Raw genomic sequence first — 19535 nt, 5'->3', positions numbered from 1 at the left:
TCACCATTATACAGAAATAGCCTGACCTGTCATCTCATCATTATACAGAAATAGCCTGACCTGTCATCTCACCATTATACAGAAATAGCCTGACCTGTCATCTCATCATTATACAGAAATAGCCTGACCTGTCATCTCACCATTATACAGAAATAGCCTGACCTGTCACCTCACCATTATACAGAAATAGCCTGACCTGTCATCTCATCATTTACAGAAATAGCCTCTCTTGTCATCTCACCATTTACAGAAATAGCCTGTCCTGTCATCTCATCATTACATGGAAATACAAGGAAAATAATCATGGAGCGAAGCACAGCAAATACAAATCCAACCCCACAACCTCTCCTTCAGACTGCATATAAACAGATAGAACCTTAGAATCAAATTCATTGAGCTGACCCGCAAAAAGAATTTCTATATATCCTGCAACTAAAGTAAAGTAGCTCTTACTTCAGACAATAAAATGTTAAAACAATTGTGCTTCATAGAAATTATTTGTTTCTGGTAGAAATGGTTTATTTTTCACCTATCATCAAAACAACACCATCTTGGCTGTTTGTGTATTGCCTACAAGGTAATAAGTCAAACATATATTTCTTTAAATATCTGGAGAATGTTAGGTATAAAATATTACAAAGAATTAGGATTAGAGGAGTGTGACAAATGGAATGTGTCAGTCTGCTCTGATGGCGGGTTAGTCTGACAGTTTCACTACTACAATACAACAAGTTATGATAACATCTCTAAATTGGGGAGTAAAGGTGCATACAAAGAAAACTATATACCTCACAGGACTCTGGAGGAACAAGTCATTGAGCCCAGCAAACTGACCGGTAAATAGGGTATATCTTCAATATATAGAGACAGGTAAATCACACCAGGTATTGGGTATATCTCCCATATATAGAGACAGGTAAATCACACCAGGTCTTGTTTATATCTCCCAGATATAGAGACAGGTAAATCACACCAGGTATTGGGTATATCTCCCATATATAGAGACAGGTAAATCACACCAGGTCTTGTTTATATCTTATCTAGAGACAGGTAAATCACACTAGGTATTGAGTATATCTCCCATATATAGAGACAGGTAAATCACACCAGGTATTGGGTATATCTCCCATATATAGAGACAGGTAAATCACACCAGGTATTGGGTATATCTCCCATATATAGAGACAGGTAAATCACATCAGGTATTGGGTATATCTCCCATATATAGAGACAGGTAAATCACATCAGGTATTGAGTACCTGCCTATACACAAAGACAGGTAAATCATAATTGGTCTTGGGCATATTTCAATATTTCAACTCATTACAAAATTTCATTTTTAATTTGTGGCAGTTATCAATTCCTTCAGGTATGAACAGCAAGAGTTATTGTATAATCCGTTTCTGATAGAAATCAGTTAGACATATCAATAACAATCTGATGTGAACACTTTAGAGTTACATTCATTTAATTTATCTCACTTAAGTACACAACATCTTTCCTTAAAAACAATCAAACACTGATCATGTTTAACTGAAAATAGGCTTGTTCAGATACAGAAAGAAATAGAATTGCCTAGATATATTATCTAACTGGATGTTAACTCAGCCAGATATACATTTAACTGGAAGTAACTCGGTCAGATACACATTTAACTGGAAGTAACTCGGTCAGATACACATTTAACTAGAAGTAGACATGGTCAGATGTACATTTAACTAGAAGTAGACTTGGTCAGATATACATTTAACTGGAAGTAAACTCAGACAGATATACATTTAACTGGAAGTAACTCGGTCAGATACACATTTAACTGGAAGTAAACTCGGTCAGATACACATTTAACTGGAAGTAAACTCAGACAGATATACATTTAACTAGAAGTAGACATGGTCAGATATACATTTAACTAGAAGCAGACTTGGTCAGATATACATTTAACTGGAAGTAGACATGGTCAGATATACATTTAACTAGAAGTAAACTTGGTCAGATACACATTCAAAGAAAAGAAGACTTGATTAGATATACATTTAACTGGAAATGTAAGCCGTTACCTGAAATCCAATTTATTTTTCAATATCAAGATACAAAAATGTATCTATTTTGTACAAAATGTAACCCCTGTAATAGGTGTTCACCTGCACATCTACAGACTGCTTGACATATAAATTTCGGAGTTAATGAAAAAGTAAACATGATAGTTTACACAGGAGTAATATTGCCATCAAATGTAAGAGTATCTAGAAACGTGAATGTTGTGCTTGACATTATGATCATGTTATAAGATCTGTTATGTTCTACCAGATCTCCGGGTAACGCTTGACATTTGTCATTTGTATTATTAACTGTACAGAATGTAATCAAAAATCTCATTATAAATGTAATTCACATCAGGCTTTCTGGCTCTATCAAGTCAAATGGTTTTATTTTCGCTTTTCCCCTTGAAGGCAAAAACTATATACAAAGACTTCAATTATCTGTACACATCTGGCCCAGGAAGAACTCAATCGAAGCGTGATTAAAAGGAAAGGATAAAAAGTTAAACAACATGGAATTGGTTTTTGTCTTGGTAACATTTCTTGCATTTTAGTAATTGTCTGACCAGCCAGAGCTTGAGTGCCAACTAATCCTTCTTGTTCTCTACACTAACCCCAAGAATGATCCATCACACATCATAATTGTCTACCAACTATTTCATTGTTTCTCATTTCTCTTTCATACATTCCTGTACTTATAGCCCTCACTATAATACAAGGACACACACATCTGCCTTTCCAGATTGTTTCATCTTACCATGTCACTTTTATCATAACACCCTAAATACCAGTAAAGAAAAAGGAATCAAATATCACAGATCTTTTCAAAAAGTGTTAGGCCAAACCAACCATATCAATTTTTCTTATGGTAATGCTTTTGAATACTTATAAGGATATTTTCCTTAAAAGTTAGGCTACACCAACTGTTGATATGGTTCTCCTAGAAATGAACTGTTCAATCTGAAAAAACACATATTTCTGTTAGCACTTCCTCTAGATTTCAGAATCTAGGTCCTGAGAATCGCTACCAAGTGATAGAAGGATCAAACAGCTGTATTGAGTAGTTTAATTCATTTTTCAGATTATTTTAACTCATTTTAAATTTGTATTGAAAGATGATATTCACAAGTGTGTTATAAAAAACACAAAAATACAGACTGCATGCAAACCACTTGATTTCCATCCAATTTACCTAACAAATGACTTCCTTTTCAAAATGACACACCTTGGTAACAATTCCTGATATCCCTGGATATAACATGAGTTAATTGACCTGCTAAAATAAAACAGATATTATAATTTAATTGTTGATATAGGCATGTCTTTTTTTTCCTGTAATATTGTAAACAATTACCAGGAAGTCACAACGTCTACAAGTTCTCTATCTTTATAATTCAATCTCCAACACCATTTATACTTGTGGCTTGGAAGTGCATTAATTGTAGTTTATCTCAAATTTTCACGCTTAAATTTCCCCCTTACTGAGCTATTTCATAGACTTAGTTAATTTCGAAAAAAACTTTTTATATATAATGTTAATGTACTTTCTTTTTTCTTTTCTTTTTTCTTTAAATATCTCAGATGTCAATTTTACTGCTATGAGCAGAAGTCAATGAGATTGTGACCCATGACTGGACGATTAGTGTCATGTCTGCTGCGTAATACTAATGCTATTTATGGTAGGTTTAAAGCTTTCTAGATCCTACGACTGTATGCTAAAACTCCCATTCTATACAAGCTTATAAATGATCTTTTGATTCCAGAGATCCATTATAGATATAATATTGTATATTTTTTATCAGAAATATCACTAGCCAAATAGGAGCAATGTAAGTATGGTAGTTACAATCTTTTCTTAATGTAATCATCTTTGGTAGCAACACTTCTTCCTCAAACACATTAGAATACAGTACAGACCAGTGGTAAATCTACACATTGTGATACAGTACAGACCAGTGGTAAATCTACACATTACCATACAGTACAGACCAGTGGTAAATCCACACCTAACCATACAGTACAGACCAGTGGTAAATCTACACATTATGATACAGTACAGACCAGTGGTAAATCTACACATTACCATACAGTACAGACCAGTGGTAAATCTACACATTGTGATACAGTACAGACCAGTGGTAAATCTACACATTACCATACAGTACAGACCAGTGGTAAATCTACACATTGTGATACAGTACAGGCCAGTGGTAAATCTACACATTACCATACAGTACAGACCAGTGGTAAATCCACACCTAACCATACAGTACAGACCAGTGGTAAATCTACACATTATGATACAGTACAGACCAGTGGTAAATCTACAAATTACCATACAGTACAGACCAGTGGTAAATCCACACATTATGATACAGTACAGACCAGTGGTAAATCTACACAATGTGATACAGTACAGACCAGTGGTAAATCTACACATTACCATACAGTACAGACCAGTGTTAAATCTAAACATTACCATACAGTACACACCAGTGGTAAATCTACACATTACCATACAGTATAGACAAGTGGTAAATCTACACATTACCATACAGTACAGACCAGTGGTAAATCTAAACATTACCATACAGTACAGACCAGTGGTAAATCTACACATTACCATACAGTACAGACCAGTGTTAATCTACACATCACCATACAGTACAGACCAGTGGTAAATCTACACATTACCATACAGTACAGACCAGTGGTAAATCTACACATTACCATACAGTACAGACCAGTGGTAAATCCACACCTAACCATACAGTACAGACCAGTGGTAAATCTACACATTATGATACAGTACAGACCAGTGGTAAATCTACAAATTACCATACAGTACAGAACAGTGGTAAATCCACACATTATGATACAGTACAGACCAGTGGTAAATCTACACAATGTGATACAGTACAGACCAGTGGTAAATCTACACATTACCATACAGTACAGACCAGTGGTAAATCTAAACATTACCATACAGTACACACCAGTGGTAAATCTACACATTACCATACAGTATAGACAAGTGGTAAATCTACACATTACCATACAGTACAGACCAGTGGTAAATCTAAACATTACCATACAGTACAGACCAGTGGTAAATCTACACATTACCATACAGTACAGACCAGTGTTAATCTACACATCACCATACAGTACAGACCAGTGGTAAATCTACACATTACCATACAGTACAGACCAGTGGTAAATCTACACATTACCATACAGTACAGACCAGTGGTAAATCCACACATTAGAATACAGTACAGACCAGTGGTAAATCCACACATTACCATACAGTACAGACTAGTGGTAAATCTACACTTTGAGATACAGTACAGACCAGTGGTAAATCTACACAATACCATACAGTACAGACCGGTGGTAAGTCCACACATTATGATACAGTACAGACCAGTGGTAAATCTACACATTACCATACAGTACAAACCAATGGTAAATCCACACATTACCATACAGTACAGACCAGTGGTAAATCCACACATTATGATACAGTACAGACCAGTGGTAAATCTACATATTACCATAAAGTACAGAACAGTGGTAAATCCACACATTACCATACAGTACAGACCAGTGGTAAATCTACACATAACCATACAGTACAGACCAGTGATAAATCTACACATTACCATACAGTACAGACCAGTGGTAAATCCACACATTATGATACAGTACAGACCAGTGGTAAATCTACACATTACCATACAGTACAGACTAGTGGTAAATCCACACATTATGATACAGTACAGACCAGTGGTAAATCCACACATTAGAATACAGTACAGACCAGTGGTAAATCCACACCTTACCATACAGTACAGAAAGTATTACCACCTACTGGTATTTAGAAGGATGTTTTTACACTTCTAATCTATAAAAGAAAAAAATCATTTTCACAATATTTTAATTGGGGGAACAATAATATGAGAACAATTATTTTTAGGCAATTTTTGCTGAAATTCTGAGTGCCTTTCACCAAATAATTTCTATAACTGCTTACTTGTCCAAGTTGGTATCAAATCTTTACAAGTCTACTAGTGGCAGATTTAGTCATGGGCTAGTACTTAAACAAGATCAGTCTGGCCAAGCTAACATGCAGTATATAAGAAAACAAAATGGAATTTTAATGTTTTTACCATCTTTGTTTCCTTTTTTTTTTAGATATTTCACTAAGTTTACAATTTACATTTTTTATCTAATTACATACCAAGACTTTTGAAGATATTCATTCAATCAAGCTCTGATGAAGTAAAACATACAAATGTCAAGATTCATTGAACTACCTAATTAGCTTCTCAAAAACAAAATTTTGGACCTGAAACATGATTGTAAAGTCATCTTAAATGCATTTATAGGATGAGCAAGCTTTTAGCATCTCCTCCAGTTACTGCCCGCCTTTCCTTTGGCCAGGAAGCAAACACACTTAAACAGTACTTCGATGGATTGTATTTTCTGGTTGGTAAGAGAAGGCTGAGCAACTTTATGACTTAGCAAATATCAGCTTTACGTAATTACCACACTGTTAATTGCACACAATTGACAGAATTGTATATAGATTAAACATGCTATGTAACACACGAAATTTGAACAGTCCACATGGTATTCAAATTGCTGGGGTGCTTAATGCAAGCTGATATCACAGTCTTATTACTGGAATTAGCTCGGCTGAAGGTTTTCCTGGAAACCCAGGTCTATCTTCAAATCTATTTGTATTTTATGGTAATTTCTTCAGAAAGCAGTCATTCAGATGCATAAGGCATCCCATTTCAATAGGGAGTGCATGATATCACAGCCGAATCACATGAATTATTGTGATTGTAGTCATTCTTAAATCCGCTGCAAGATGACAAGCTTCTACCAGTTACCAAGCAACAGAACAAAACATATGGTACAAACACAACAACATCAATCAGCCAATAACCAATCAGACATTGACAAACTTCACACCAATTCATACCCTACTTTTAAAAGTGAAAACATTCTTTAGTTCTGATGTTAAATTTCTGATTTCAACTCACCATGACACATCTACCATATAAATTTGCATTAAACTTAAACCTTGTCCCCATAAAAGCACTAGCTAGGGTACAAAGTTTGTATCTGAGATAAAATCTGAATCCAAACCTTAATTGACAGAATAAAGGATTCCACAAATATCACAAATATGGTAAAACCAGTTCTGATCATTTTCAATGTTCTTATCAATTTTTTGCCACATTATCTTTACCTAAATGTTTTAATACTTTGTATAAACTTTACATGGAGAACATATTTACAGACTGTAAGGTCAAATATTGTGCAAATGTCAATAAATAGTATGCTGACCTTTCCACAAATTCTAATTCTAGGGAAAATGTTTCCTAAGCAGGGTAATAAAAATAATCACTATTTACAGCAGATTGCTCTAGCTTGTTTCTTTCTCCATACAGGATTTCAGTCCTAAATTCCCAAACCAGGCTGCATATTAGTGTCAAACACTTTGAACACTATCATCCTTTACTAGAATTTATATGTTCTTGCTTCAATATTCATCAAATGAGTCATTTGAGAGAAAAAAATTGTCTCCAAAATTGTAAATAACCAGCAATGTTTAAGAGATGCAGTGGACCTGTTATTGATGTGACTAGAGGTGGTGAAGAAACAACAGTGACAAGACACATGAGTCATCATCACTAAACTCTAAAAGGAATAAAAACTTTGAATTGAAATTTTAAGCATGCTTTATTTAGATTTTAAGATGTTTTATATCATCCATGTTTATACACTAATAGAGTGGGGATTACTATTTCTGACAAAGTAACATTTATCAAAACTACGTAAGAGGTTTAAAGTATCACCATTAACACTTTAAGATTTCCATAATGTCCTAAATTGGTCCTTTTTATCCCTCAGCAAAAGTAAACAATATTCAAAGTAGAAGTTTTATTATCCTTGATATCAATGTTAGTTATCCTTGAGGTAACTAAGGCCAAAGGTCAGAATGTTGAGGACACATACCACACAGAATATTACACTCTGCAATATTTCTCTATTTTAAGTACTTGGCTGCTATTTCTTTCCAATTAATAACTTCTTTCACAAAATAGCAAAGAGTATAAAAAGTGTGTTGCGAGGTGGCCATGCTGGTATATAGAAGACAGATATGACACAGGCTGTGTGATAAGTACATCAACACATTGCTCCACCTGATGCAATCTACTCCCTTAAACATCTGCACTGTTTTCATTCTGACATCCACGATTGGCACCTCTGCATTAATCTGCAAAAAAACTTCTAATTTTCTAAACTTCAAGCCTGGATATTGAAGTTAATGGAGAAATGCTTTAAAGATGGGGAGACAACCAACGAAGTCCATACCCTCTAAAATGAAATCTTTCAGAAACATTCCACAGCTTGGTAAGGTAATGGTTCTGTCAAAATTACATATCCCTACTGTAATTGTTTGTGACAATTGCTAATATATGCTGTACAGTTTTAAAACTAGTATAAAAAACTAAGCATGTATGCAACTATCTGAGTGATGCTAAATTACATTCAGGTGAAAATTTGACCGCTTTAAGATATCTGCCAGCAAGATTTCCTTGATTAAATCATTAATAAATTAACTGGTAAATTATTAACATATCATTTGATATAGTGAGTAATCCATTTGTTTGGGTGTTTATCAGAATAAGAAATAAATCAACACTGAGAGAAGGAGCTTCAGGGCCAGACACTCTATATCTATCATATGTAAATAAACACGAGATTTTGAACAAGAGAACTGTAGAAAAAAATCAGATTAATTATAACTTATCGCCAACTCATCTTTCAAACTGATTTATACTAAAGTGTAAAATTTGATCAATAATATTTTTTTGTTTATTCGTAATGCCTTTACAGATCCAAATCAAATAAGTAAAACATGATTTGTCAAAGAAACTCCAACCTAATCAAAACTGATATTACTTCCTAACCAAAAACCTTGGAATTGCAATCATTTTCATGAAAACAGTGATTGACTTAATGTTTAATATAAAGTAAAAAATTTGATATCTTCATAGCCAAATGGAAGTAAACAATCCACTGCCTAAGTTACAGCTGGCATCCAATGACCTTCATAACAGAAAGAATGATTATCTGAAAATGGCGCAGCTGATGATTAAAAACAGGAAAATGAACAAATCTCCATATGTATCATCAATAACTTCCACAATGTCATTTTTCCCGAGATTGAAATGACTTATGGAGTTTCTGGGCATTTGGAATCAATGTTGACAAACTTGGTAAGAAACTCTTCTAAAATTGCAGAGTTGTATTGAAACAGTTGAGATTAAGCAGGCTCTGGTATCAGCCCCTCTGACAGAATGACAGACCCTGGCACTTGATTGATGATGAACCCTTCTGGGATCATATTTAACATATGAACGGGTGCTGCAAGTACAGTAAGGGAGTAAGACAAGCAACTACTCCTCCAATACTGCTATCTTTCAATCTCCCAGTCTAATATGTGGCCGGCTCCAGACAACACTATAAACTCACAGATATGAACTGAAATATAACCCCACCTTCCTTACAGTCAAAATGTCATAACCCAGTCCCGGTTTCCTTTATAATTATGATTTATATATTTCTTTCTCTGTAATATATATGTTTACTGAACCTTCTATATATAAATCAAAGATTAAAACAACTACTAGCTTCATTCTTCTAGCCACCCTCCCTGAAACTGTTTTCATGAAACTTTAAATGTCAGTGGCCTGGAATCTTATGTTTTGATAACATTAATCCAGTATACACAAAAATTATCTCTTAAGAATAATTCCCATTTTGTGAATATTTGAGAAAAAAAAATAATTTTCATTTTTTTTAAAAATTTTAAACAGACATGGATAAGAAAATATCTAATTGTAAAAACAGGTTGCCTTATGTTTTCTTTGTTTAAAGTGTAATGGACACCATAATCGTGACCTTGACCTTAAACAGATAACCTATACAGAGATTATGAAGTTTGGTAAAGAGACATTTTCTATCAACATAACTCTATATAGTTAACTAAACTATGACAACAAAAACTGATGGTATTGACCTTGGCATCTTCAGAGATTTATAAAGTTTGTTTAAGATGTGACATGACCTGATATACATACAGTGAGAATTTTTTAGTTCACCCATCCTACCTCTACACAAACACACAAGAGTTACAGTTGAACCCACTTAATTTGAACTCAGTTATATTACAAAACTAGTAAATTTGAAAATAAAAAATAATCCGTCAAAATTTCTTCTTTGTCTTTGTATTTTGACCTCATTCAATTTGAAATCAGTTTACTTAAAATCCTGCATTATTTGAAAGGTAAATACTGGCCCTAAACAGTACCAATGAACTGTTTCCACATCGCTTATTATGAAAGCCACCCCATCACCTGCGAGCAATGTTGTCACACTTTGACGCCTCTGTATCTCTAGTACAATCCCCAGGTAAAATTATGATACAAAAGAAATAAATTACGAGTATTAATCAATAAACTGTGTTTGTTATTTGAACAAATGTCTTGTTTAGTTTAACTTTGTATGTAGAAGAGAGCGACAGGTGTTTTAAAATGGCTTCATCCAGCAAGAAGCATAAACAACTGATATATGATGAAAAATATGAACTTATGCAAGCTGTAAATAAACTACTAAGCTGTTTCTAGTGAAATATTATGAAATCTTAGAAAGAATGTATATATCTGCTTTATTTCATCATTAATGTGTGGGAAAGGCCTGGGTGCTAGAAAAGCTTATACCGGTTAATTTGAAGTATTTTTTCATTCCCTGAGGATTTCAATATAACTAGGTTGTCTGGACATGAAAACTTGGCAGTGATACATTCAATTTCAAATGTTCATGTAAATAGAAAAACAACATAAATCTCCACCCTAGTCAGCAGTAAGATGTAACAAAACAAAAGAAAACTTGACTCCTAGTCAGCTGTAAGGTCCTCGGAAACCATAAAACCCTTCCCTAAGGTCCAGATAACAGAAGATGTAAGCCCTGTCAGTCGCAAGGCCTGACCTCTGTCTAGGACATTGGATTCTCCTATTAAACTTATAGACATATTTAAATGGTTAAGATTTAAACAGCTGCTTTGATAAACAGCAGTCCCTTATAATAATCAACTCTGTCTCTGCTTTATATGTCATGTTATATGAAAACATTTATTTTTGTTCTAACACAAGTTACCTCCCTTCCACAGTGGTTTGAATCTAAAGCTCAGAGTATATCAGTTTTGCCTTGCTGAAAACTCAATCAATACAAATCTAGCTGTATCATTGAGTATTTCTCCCAATTATCACATACATACATCATCACCTATCTGTATAATGTCAATGTGAAGAACTTTCTCAGGGGCTTGAGTGTGTGTTTTTTTAATGTTGATTTATTTGTTGTCAATTTCCCCCGGGACGGCTGGTGTGTCGGTAACATGATGAAACTCCTCCACTAGGGACCATCAAACCAATGCCGGCCCATTCACAATATCGAATAAATAAAATGTGATGGAGCAAAAAATACACAATGGTGTAATGTTGAATATAAATGGATACAAATATTCGTCTTTATTTCAATCTTGCGAAAGTTGTAGAAATAAAATCACAGCATTGATCCATCAATCTTTTCCTTAACTAGGCGTGAGATTTATCCACTAATCAAACAGAATGAAATTTATTCATGAATTATTTTCTGACATTCAAATATAACTTACAATTTATTTCATTCTTCTTACACAAAATTATTTTGTCATGTCATTCAATATTGAAATACAGAATTTATATCTTACTGAAATGACTCATAATTTTGAATGACGTACCGCTTGGACTATAAAATTCTTGGTGTAATGAAAACTTTGTTGAAGCAGTTTTCGCAGAATTTCTCTTCTGAATTTGAAATGCTACAATATCCCAGTTGATGCGGAAAAAAGGAAAAATTATTGTAATATTTTCTTTCATATATTCATGTATTCTGAAAGTACTAGTGAGGATGAGTCTAATTGACAAAGATATAACTAACCATCATTTTAGCTAGGGCTTGTAGTCACTCACCCACTCAGAAAGGACATTAAGCAAAACATACATATAATTCATTTTAATTTTTTTTTTTTTTAAAGTTTTTTTAGTTTTTTTTTTTTTGTTTTTTGTTTGTTTTAATATTCAAATAGATAAGTTATTCTTCTGATTGCTTTGAAATAAAGATACTTTAGAAAAAGTTAAAAATCTTTATTTCTTTTTTTATATAGAAAATAAGTGGATAACTAAATTCTACAACGGATTTTCAAATAATATATTTCAGGTTGGTTCATCTGTACACTATATAAGCCATGGAAAATTTGGCACCTCAAAGTTTTAATTTATTGGCACAAACTTTGTTCTGTTAAAAATGTCCATTAAGGCAGCAAGAGGTTTTACTTTATAGAAGGCCTGTATAAAAACAAAAACAGCCATCTATCGTGAATGCTAAATACAAAGGACAATGATAGATAATTGAAACATTATGTACACAATCAACTTTGATTATCATGCCAAGCGTATTACACATTATCGTAAACATAAATAAATATTGCACATGTCATTCAATGCAACTTCATTATTAAAATTGGGAGAATAATTTGATACAATCTCATGAAAATTGGAAGAAATTCTCAGGCCAAGATATTTACATACAAATGTACCAAAAACAGTTTGGCAACGAGTAATTAATGGTTGTCTATTAACGGCCAATATAATGAGGCAATTAGTTAAGGACACCCAGAGCAGTAAAAATTGGGATAAATTGAATACATGAAAATTGAGCGTAAAATGATTTATATTTCTTTTGTTTTGGATTCTAAATGACCGTTGGTGAAGCTATTCACATCAGGGCCAGATGGTTTATCGTATAATTAATGTGGAATGTCCATTACTCCAATGTTTTTGACACAAATTATGAAAATGATTATAATTATCTAAGTGACATAGATGATGGCCAACCTCTAATCCATGTAAACCGTCTAGAACAGAGAAATGCATGTGTAAGTCATGGCATCTGTTGGCCAGATTAGAAACACTAACCTTTTTTATATTTTGTTTCCCTTTCTACACACATTAGAACACAAATCCCCCCTGATGGCCAACAGAGACATCACTGTGGTGATGGGGCGGGGTTGATAGCAATGTCGTCATGACAACTGTAGGAGATGGATTGGTGTCAGGCAATTCCATAATTAGGAATAAGTGTCCATGCTAACATATGATCATCAGGTCAACTAGAGAAAAACACATGCTGTATCAGCCTTTGTTCACATTATTCCATACTTTCTAGTTGTCTCTAAGACACCCTTTTCCCTCTATTTTCTTTTATTTCAGAAAGAGAAAATCCATGTTTCATCAGAAATTGTCAATTTGTCCACAACTGTCAAGCTGCTTGAATAATCACAGATAAATAAAAAAAATCAAATAAAATCTTTTATATGAGAACATAAATTCTGAAACCTTTCCTAGATTAGATACTATTGTAACATTTCTGTCCAACACTTCATAATCTGTGAAACCTGTGATACATTATCATCTACAAAATGTACTGTTTAGTAATGTCTTGGTTTTTACTGTAAACACAAGCCAAACACAAGTGGATGTATCTCTAGCCTTCCTGGGAACCTTTTTCACCTAACAAGGATCTCGAAAAAAGGAATGGTGACCTTTTAATTTACAAGTTTAGGCCATCAATTTTTCTTGCCACATCTACAAGCATTCTGAATATGGAGGCCAGAAACATCTCCAGGATGAAAGGTTTACATCAATTTCCCTTTTTTTCTCCCTATATTTTGACAAGGAGGCAATGGCGGGTAATCTTGATTGATACGAAAGGTTTGACAGACTAATCACACAGGCCATACCTATAAGTAAGCAGCTTTTCAAAATAGCCTCCAACCTCCCGCCTTTCTTACCTGCAGTAAGGATCTGCATGAGGCTCCACAATTACAAAATGCTGTGCAATCGCTTTAAAATACCATTAAATCGGATCGCTTTTAATGACTGAAAGATGAGTCATTTGGACATGAAGACAGGACAGGATCTGAACATGCTACCATGGTAACCAATTCTTGGGACAAGGAATGCGGGGACCCTTAAGTTCACTGACAAGCCACACAATAGTCCCACTAAATATAAACAAATACATTTTCTGCGCCTACAATAGACACTTTGAACCCTCGATGTACTTTAAGTCCATACAAAGGCTGGTGTAGCCATCTACTACAGAGTTACACAGATACCTCTCACTTTCACATTTCATAAAACATTCAAATGTACATGAATAATTCAATGCCACGAAATGTTACCAATTGTATGAAAATTGGACAACAGCAGTTGCAGATGGCACGAGTGGTTCAACCTCAAGTAAGGATTTGAATTTGATGTGCTAGGGGTTTTTTTTGTCGTGAAACATTTTTGTGTAGACAAAGAAATAAAGACACAGATTGTAGAGTGTAAAGCTTGATGTTATAAGGAAGATGATATCTGTATAACTAAGGTATTTGTAAATGATAGGCTAAATTTTGTGTTTTATATTAATCTATCCATATCTAGCAAGTAATATCAAAATTAACTTTCTGATCATTTCATTTCTGAAATGTTCGAATTCTAAAAAATTCAATTCCACATATTCGATTTCCACAGTCAGCTGATAATGATAGAAGGTTGATATCAGTTGATCTCACAAACAGCGGTTGATCTCAATAAAGGTCAATTTATTTGATCTAAAATAATTGATATCACCTAGGCCAACCAGCCTAAAACTACTGTCTAGCAGTTTTTGAACTTGTACAAAGCTACGGTGATTTACTTAAATATTAGCCACTCGGATGAAAAGGTTATCTCTTATCCAAAGAGTTGTTTTGACAACCAATTAAAATGATTGTAACAGCAGGAGCCAGGTTTGGATAATTTGTGTCAGTCATTACAGGAAGATAGAGAGCTGTAGACTGCCACGATTACCTTGATTTTATCAGAGTAGCTATGCCACTACTACCTTGAGTTTATCAGGGTAACTGTGCCACTGTTACCTTCAGTTTATCAGGGTAACTGTGCCACTGTCACCTGGAGTTTATCAGGGTACCTGTGCCACTGTAACCTTCAGTTTATCAGGGTAACTTTGCCACTGTCACCTTCAGTTTATCAGGATAACTTTGCCACTGTCACCTTCAGTTTATCAGAGTAAATCTGCCACTGTCACCTTCAGTTTATCGGGGTAACTGTGCCCTTGTGATGTTGAGTTTATCTAAACAGCAGTTCTGTTGTGATCAGGAGTTTATCAGATATATTTAAACCCAAATTTATTATGCAAACTACATATGTCAGCAGTGTTACTGTGATTTAATCATTGAACACAGTAACTTGCTAGAATAAATAATGTGGCCAATCATGTTTTCACTCTGTGAACTTTACAACAATGTAAAAAAGCATTTATTTTTTCTCTATTTCAAGCACATGATAAAATCATAGGAAAATTGGTACGTGGAGAAATAAAACATATGACAAAGAAAAAATAAGTCTTTTTCATGATTTTAGTGAAACATTCACTCTTTTGAAATAAGCTTTTGGTAAAACAGTGAAAATTTGGACTTTCCAAAAAAAAAAAAAAAAAAAACCTGTACTAAATGAATCTGCCTTATCATTACTGAAACAACATTTCCACTTCATCAATACACACTCTAACAAAACACTATCACACGAGACGTGATGGAAACTGCCTATACATGGTCCAACACAGTGTGTTGGAAATGGGGAGTGGGCAAGAGCTGACAAGGACCATTAGGCACATGTACTGTGACATCTACAGGTACTGTCAGTTATATTCTACATCCAAAACACCAGGCTGAACTAAAACAATTGACCACAATGCGGCTGAGAGGTGCGCCAGAAAGGAGTCCCTGACAAGAACACTTAAATCCACTGTCAGAGGCCTAGTACCGCCCAGAGTCAAGTTTCACCACCAGCCCAGGCCAATAACCTAAACTCCTCATGTGCTCCACATAACCATGTCTCATGTCAAGGATAAGTGTATTGAAAGTGACAGAAATATTAAACATCACCAGTTACAGATTTGTTTATATTGTTAAGATGATTCATTTCAACAGAACATTTGCACAGAAAAATTACTAAAGGCTATTTCCTGATTATACTTGGCCAAACTGAACACAAAATTTGTCATCGAACAAACAACGAAAGTGCTGTACAAAACAGTCGAGGTGAAAGTTGACACTGCAGTGTTTAACAGTCATTTTGTATTTGAGAAATCTTTAACCAGGTTTCTGTCCTAATCAAAAACAAGTTCTCTAAGTGTAGACCCTATCAACAAATGCCATACCTATGATGGAAAGACAGAAAACAACTGCGATCATAGGCAATGCTTAAAACTTTCCCACAACAAAATACCAGGCCATTTTTGTAGGTGGGGGAAGGGGGTTCATCTCACCAAAACAGAGCTGACAAGAGAGACTGAATGAACAACAGTGGAGTGGAATCCCCTTCAATACCACCGTCAGAGCTGTCACAAGGCAAGTATGTCCTGTATCTCCAACATAACCCTCTCAAACCTACTCTTTATTTATCCACATTCCAAGGCTCCCTTATCTTATTCCATGTCAGTTCCTATTTTTCATATCACTAATATTTTTGGTTACCTATCCCATATGCCAGCACCAGTTTCCTTGATTGACTTTTCCCCTATACAACATGTGTATGGCGGGTAAAACATATTGTTCACCCTCTAAAACCCACCAATTGTTTCTGTAGTGCTATCTCATACCTTCTGGACAAAACATTTATTTTTCTTCTCTTTTTTAATTACATTCCTTTGTCTCATCTTCTGGCCATGCTGTTATTTAAAATATTCACATATTTCAATAACATTCTTGCACTATCATTGGTTTGGTGTTCCAAGGAAAATTCTTTTTTTGCCTTCTTTCCCAGCTTTTTATTGTTTTCCTTTGTGCTCCTTCCAAATTTTCTTTTTTCACACTGCCATCAAGTTTTCTCTTGCTTATTACACAAACATTTCTTTCATCTGTTGCCTCTTCACGTTCACCTTGCCCTCCATGTCATTGTCTTTTAATGTTTTCAAATCTTTAATTTTCCCTCCACTTCGGCCTCACTGTGGCTTGTATCCCTTTCACCGCCCTTTTCTAAACTCTTTTTTTTGCTGATCTCTCTGAGCATGCAGTCTCTCAAGAGTTTTTACCCTCCAACTTCTGCCCTATGGTTTCACTCCTTGTCTGTAACTTCCTTATCTCATATCTCTATGTGAGTGGGTCTCCCTTGGTTCCTTACCTTCTCACTTCTACCTCAGTGACTTGTCTCCCTTTCTACACCCCTTTCTCTTATCTCTCTTGAGATGTTGGTCCCTTCCTGTGTTACTTTCCCCTTCCACTTCCATCTCAGTGACTTGTCTCCCTTTCTACACCTCTTTATCTTATTTCTCTTGAGATGTTAGTCCCTTCCTGTGTTACTTTCCCCTTCCACTTCCATCTCAGAGACCTGTCTCCCTTTCTATACCCCTTTATCTTATCTCCCTTGAGATGTTAATCCCTTCCTGTGTTACTTTCCCTTCCCAGGTCCATCTCAGAGACCTGTCTCCCTTTCTACACCCCTTTATCTCATCTCTCTTGAGATGTTAGTCCCTTCCTGTGTTACTTTCCCCTCCCAGGTCCATCTCAGTGACTTGTCTCCCTTTCTACACCTCTTTATCTTATCTCCCTTGAGATGTTAGTCCCTTCCTGTGTTACTTTCCCTTCCCAGGTCCATCTCAGTGACTTGTCTCCCTTTCTACACCCCTTTCCATTATCTCTGGGTATTTCAGTCCCTTCTCCATTTCTTTCCCTTTCTACTTCAACCTTAGTGATTTAATTGTCTCCCTTTCAACAACCCTTTTTTCTTATCTCTTGGTATGTGAGTCCTTCTTGTGTTTCTTTCCTCACCCTCTCCACCTCAGTGGCTTGTTTCCCCTTTCTACACTCTGAGTCTCCAAGTCTATCATCAGTATATGGAGAGTTAATCACCACTCTAACAGCCCTCTAACTTTTCTTCTGGATCTTACCTGACAACAGTAATTACTGTGTTAATCTGCTTGTCTCTACTTCTTATTGTACAGTTGCCATTTTGTAAACTTTCCTCTACATCTGTAAGGGAACTGCCACAAAACTGAATTCAGGTGTTAAATCATGACAAATAGCACAATGGCCAGAAAACTAAATATTCACTTATTTATCAAAAAGTTCATACCAGTCTATTCTCGCGTCAAATTGCCTTTCCACAATCAAATGATAACTTACAAGTTTTATCACTATATATAGCCAAACAAAAACCCTAAGGCACTTCATAGTCCTTATTATATTGAAGCCCAAAACTTATTTTAACAGACATGTTAAAGGCTTGTTATTTTAATACAACTGTCCTTCAACGGCTTATTGGGCCATACAGTAAAATACATACACAATCGGTTTTGATTAGGAAGCGAGTTTTGATCATATATAAATCTGTATCTGTAGACTAGTACAACACTTTAATGGCTTTGCAAAATGCGAAATTCTTTGTGAGAATATACCATCATAAATTCTTGTTTGACCATTTAACATGGCTTCTCTACCAGTTTGAAGAAGACCTCAAACAAGGCAATTCCCCCAAACAATCTCAAAGGCTGCCCAATTTTAGATGCAAAAATACTGTATTCTCTTAAGGTAAGTGGTACTTAAAACTATCTTTCAAAGCAATCGTTCATTTCAATTTTTTTTATTCTCAAAGAAGGTTCCTTGCAAGACAAGTTTATTTTGAAGACAGATAGTTTATCAAGACACTTTAAGCTCTCAAGTCAGGTACACTTTCAATAAAGATAGTCCTAAAAGACAGATTCTTTCTGAAGACCAAATGACCCTTGACACAGGTCTTCAGCAGGACGTTTTCAGTTTGCTTTTTAATCAATAATACGAGTGTCATATTAAAGCAGTTTACAATCAGATAGATCTCTCAAGACAGGTTTAATGTAAGTTCCAGGACATGCCCTAACATGACCCACAATAAACTAGGCATAACCCAATCGGACAATAGTGTGAATGGGAACACAAAGGAGATGACTTTGCTGATGACAGACAGAGGAATAGCATGACCAAGAAGGGATATAATCACTAAATCAGATTGGCAGTCTTGAAAACACCTTATCTGCAGCCATTGATTAAGCATGAAAACATACCAGCTCTGCAGATGAATTATTTCTCTCCATGGACAGGAAGACTGGGTACAATCTTACTGCAATCATTTTCTCTCTGCAGTTTGTAATTGGGGTTGAATTAAGTGGTAATATCACACCATCGAAAGCCTTTCAAAGACTATGATTAATAGAATTCAGATTTCATCATCATTTCGATATGCATTTATCATCCATTTTGTGAAGGAAATTCTGTTTGTATCCACC

At 34.9% G+C, this 19535-nt stretch overlaps 2 protein-coding genes across 2 annotated transcripts in view; one reads left to right on the top strand and one right to left on the bottom strand.

The window, feature by feature from the left end:
* Window positions 1-19535, bottom strand: part of LOC132547674 (transmembrane protein 135-like) — a 165879-nt gene that overhangs the window by 73780 nt on the left and 72564 nt on the right. The gene's annotated exons all lie outside the window — the stretch shown is intronic.
* Window positions 3707-19535, top strand: part of LOC132547678 (uncharacterized) — a 37904-nt gene continuing 22075 nt past the window's right edge. The window contains exons 1-4 of the mRNA XM_060211468.1: window positions 3707-3718; window positions 3917-4500; window positions 4680-5183; window positions 5441-5795. Of these exons, the coding sequence (XP_060067451.1) occupies window positions 3707-3718; window positions 3917-4500; window positions 4680-5183; window positions 5441-5795 (1455 nt within the window). The remainder of the gene's footprint in view (window positions 3719-3916; window positions 4501-4679; window positions 5184-5440; window positions 5796-19535) is intronic.

This window comes from Ylistrum balloti, unplaced genomic scaffold (assembly GCF_031769215.1).
Source record: "Ylistrum balloti isolate Yb309-2 unplaced genomic scaffold, AGI_CSIRO_Ybal_v1 Utg369972, whole genome shotgun sequence".
In the NCBI taxonomy this organism is placed as follows: Eukaryota; Metazoa; Mollusca; class Bivalvia; order Pectinida; family Pectinidae; genus Ylistrum; species Ylistrum balloti.
Note: the sequence above shows the minus strand (reverse complement) of the source record. Positions and strands in the feature narration are given on the sequence as shown.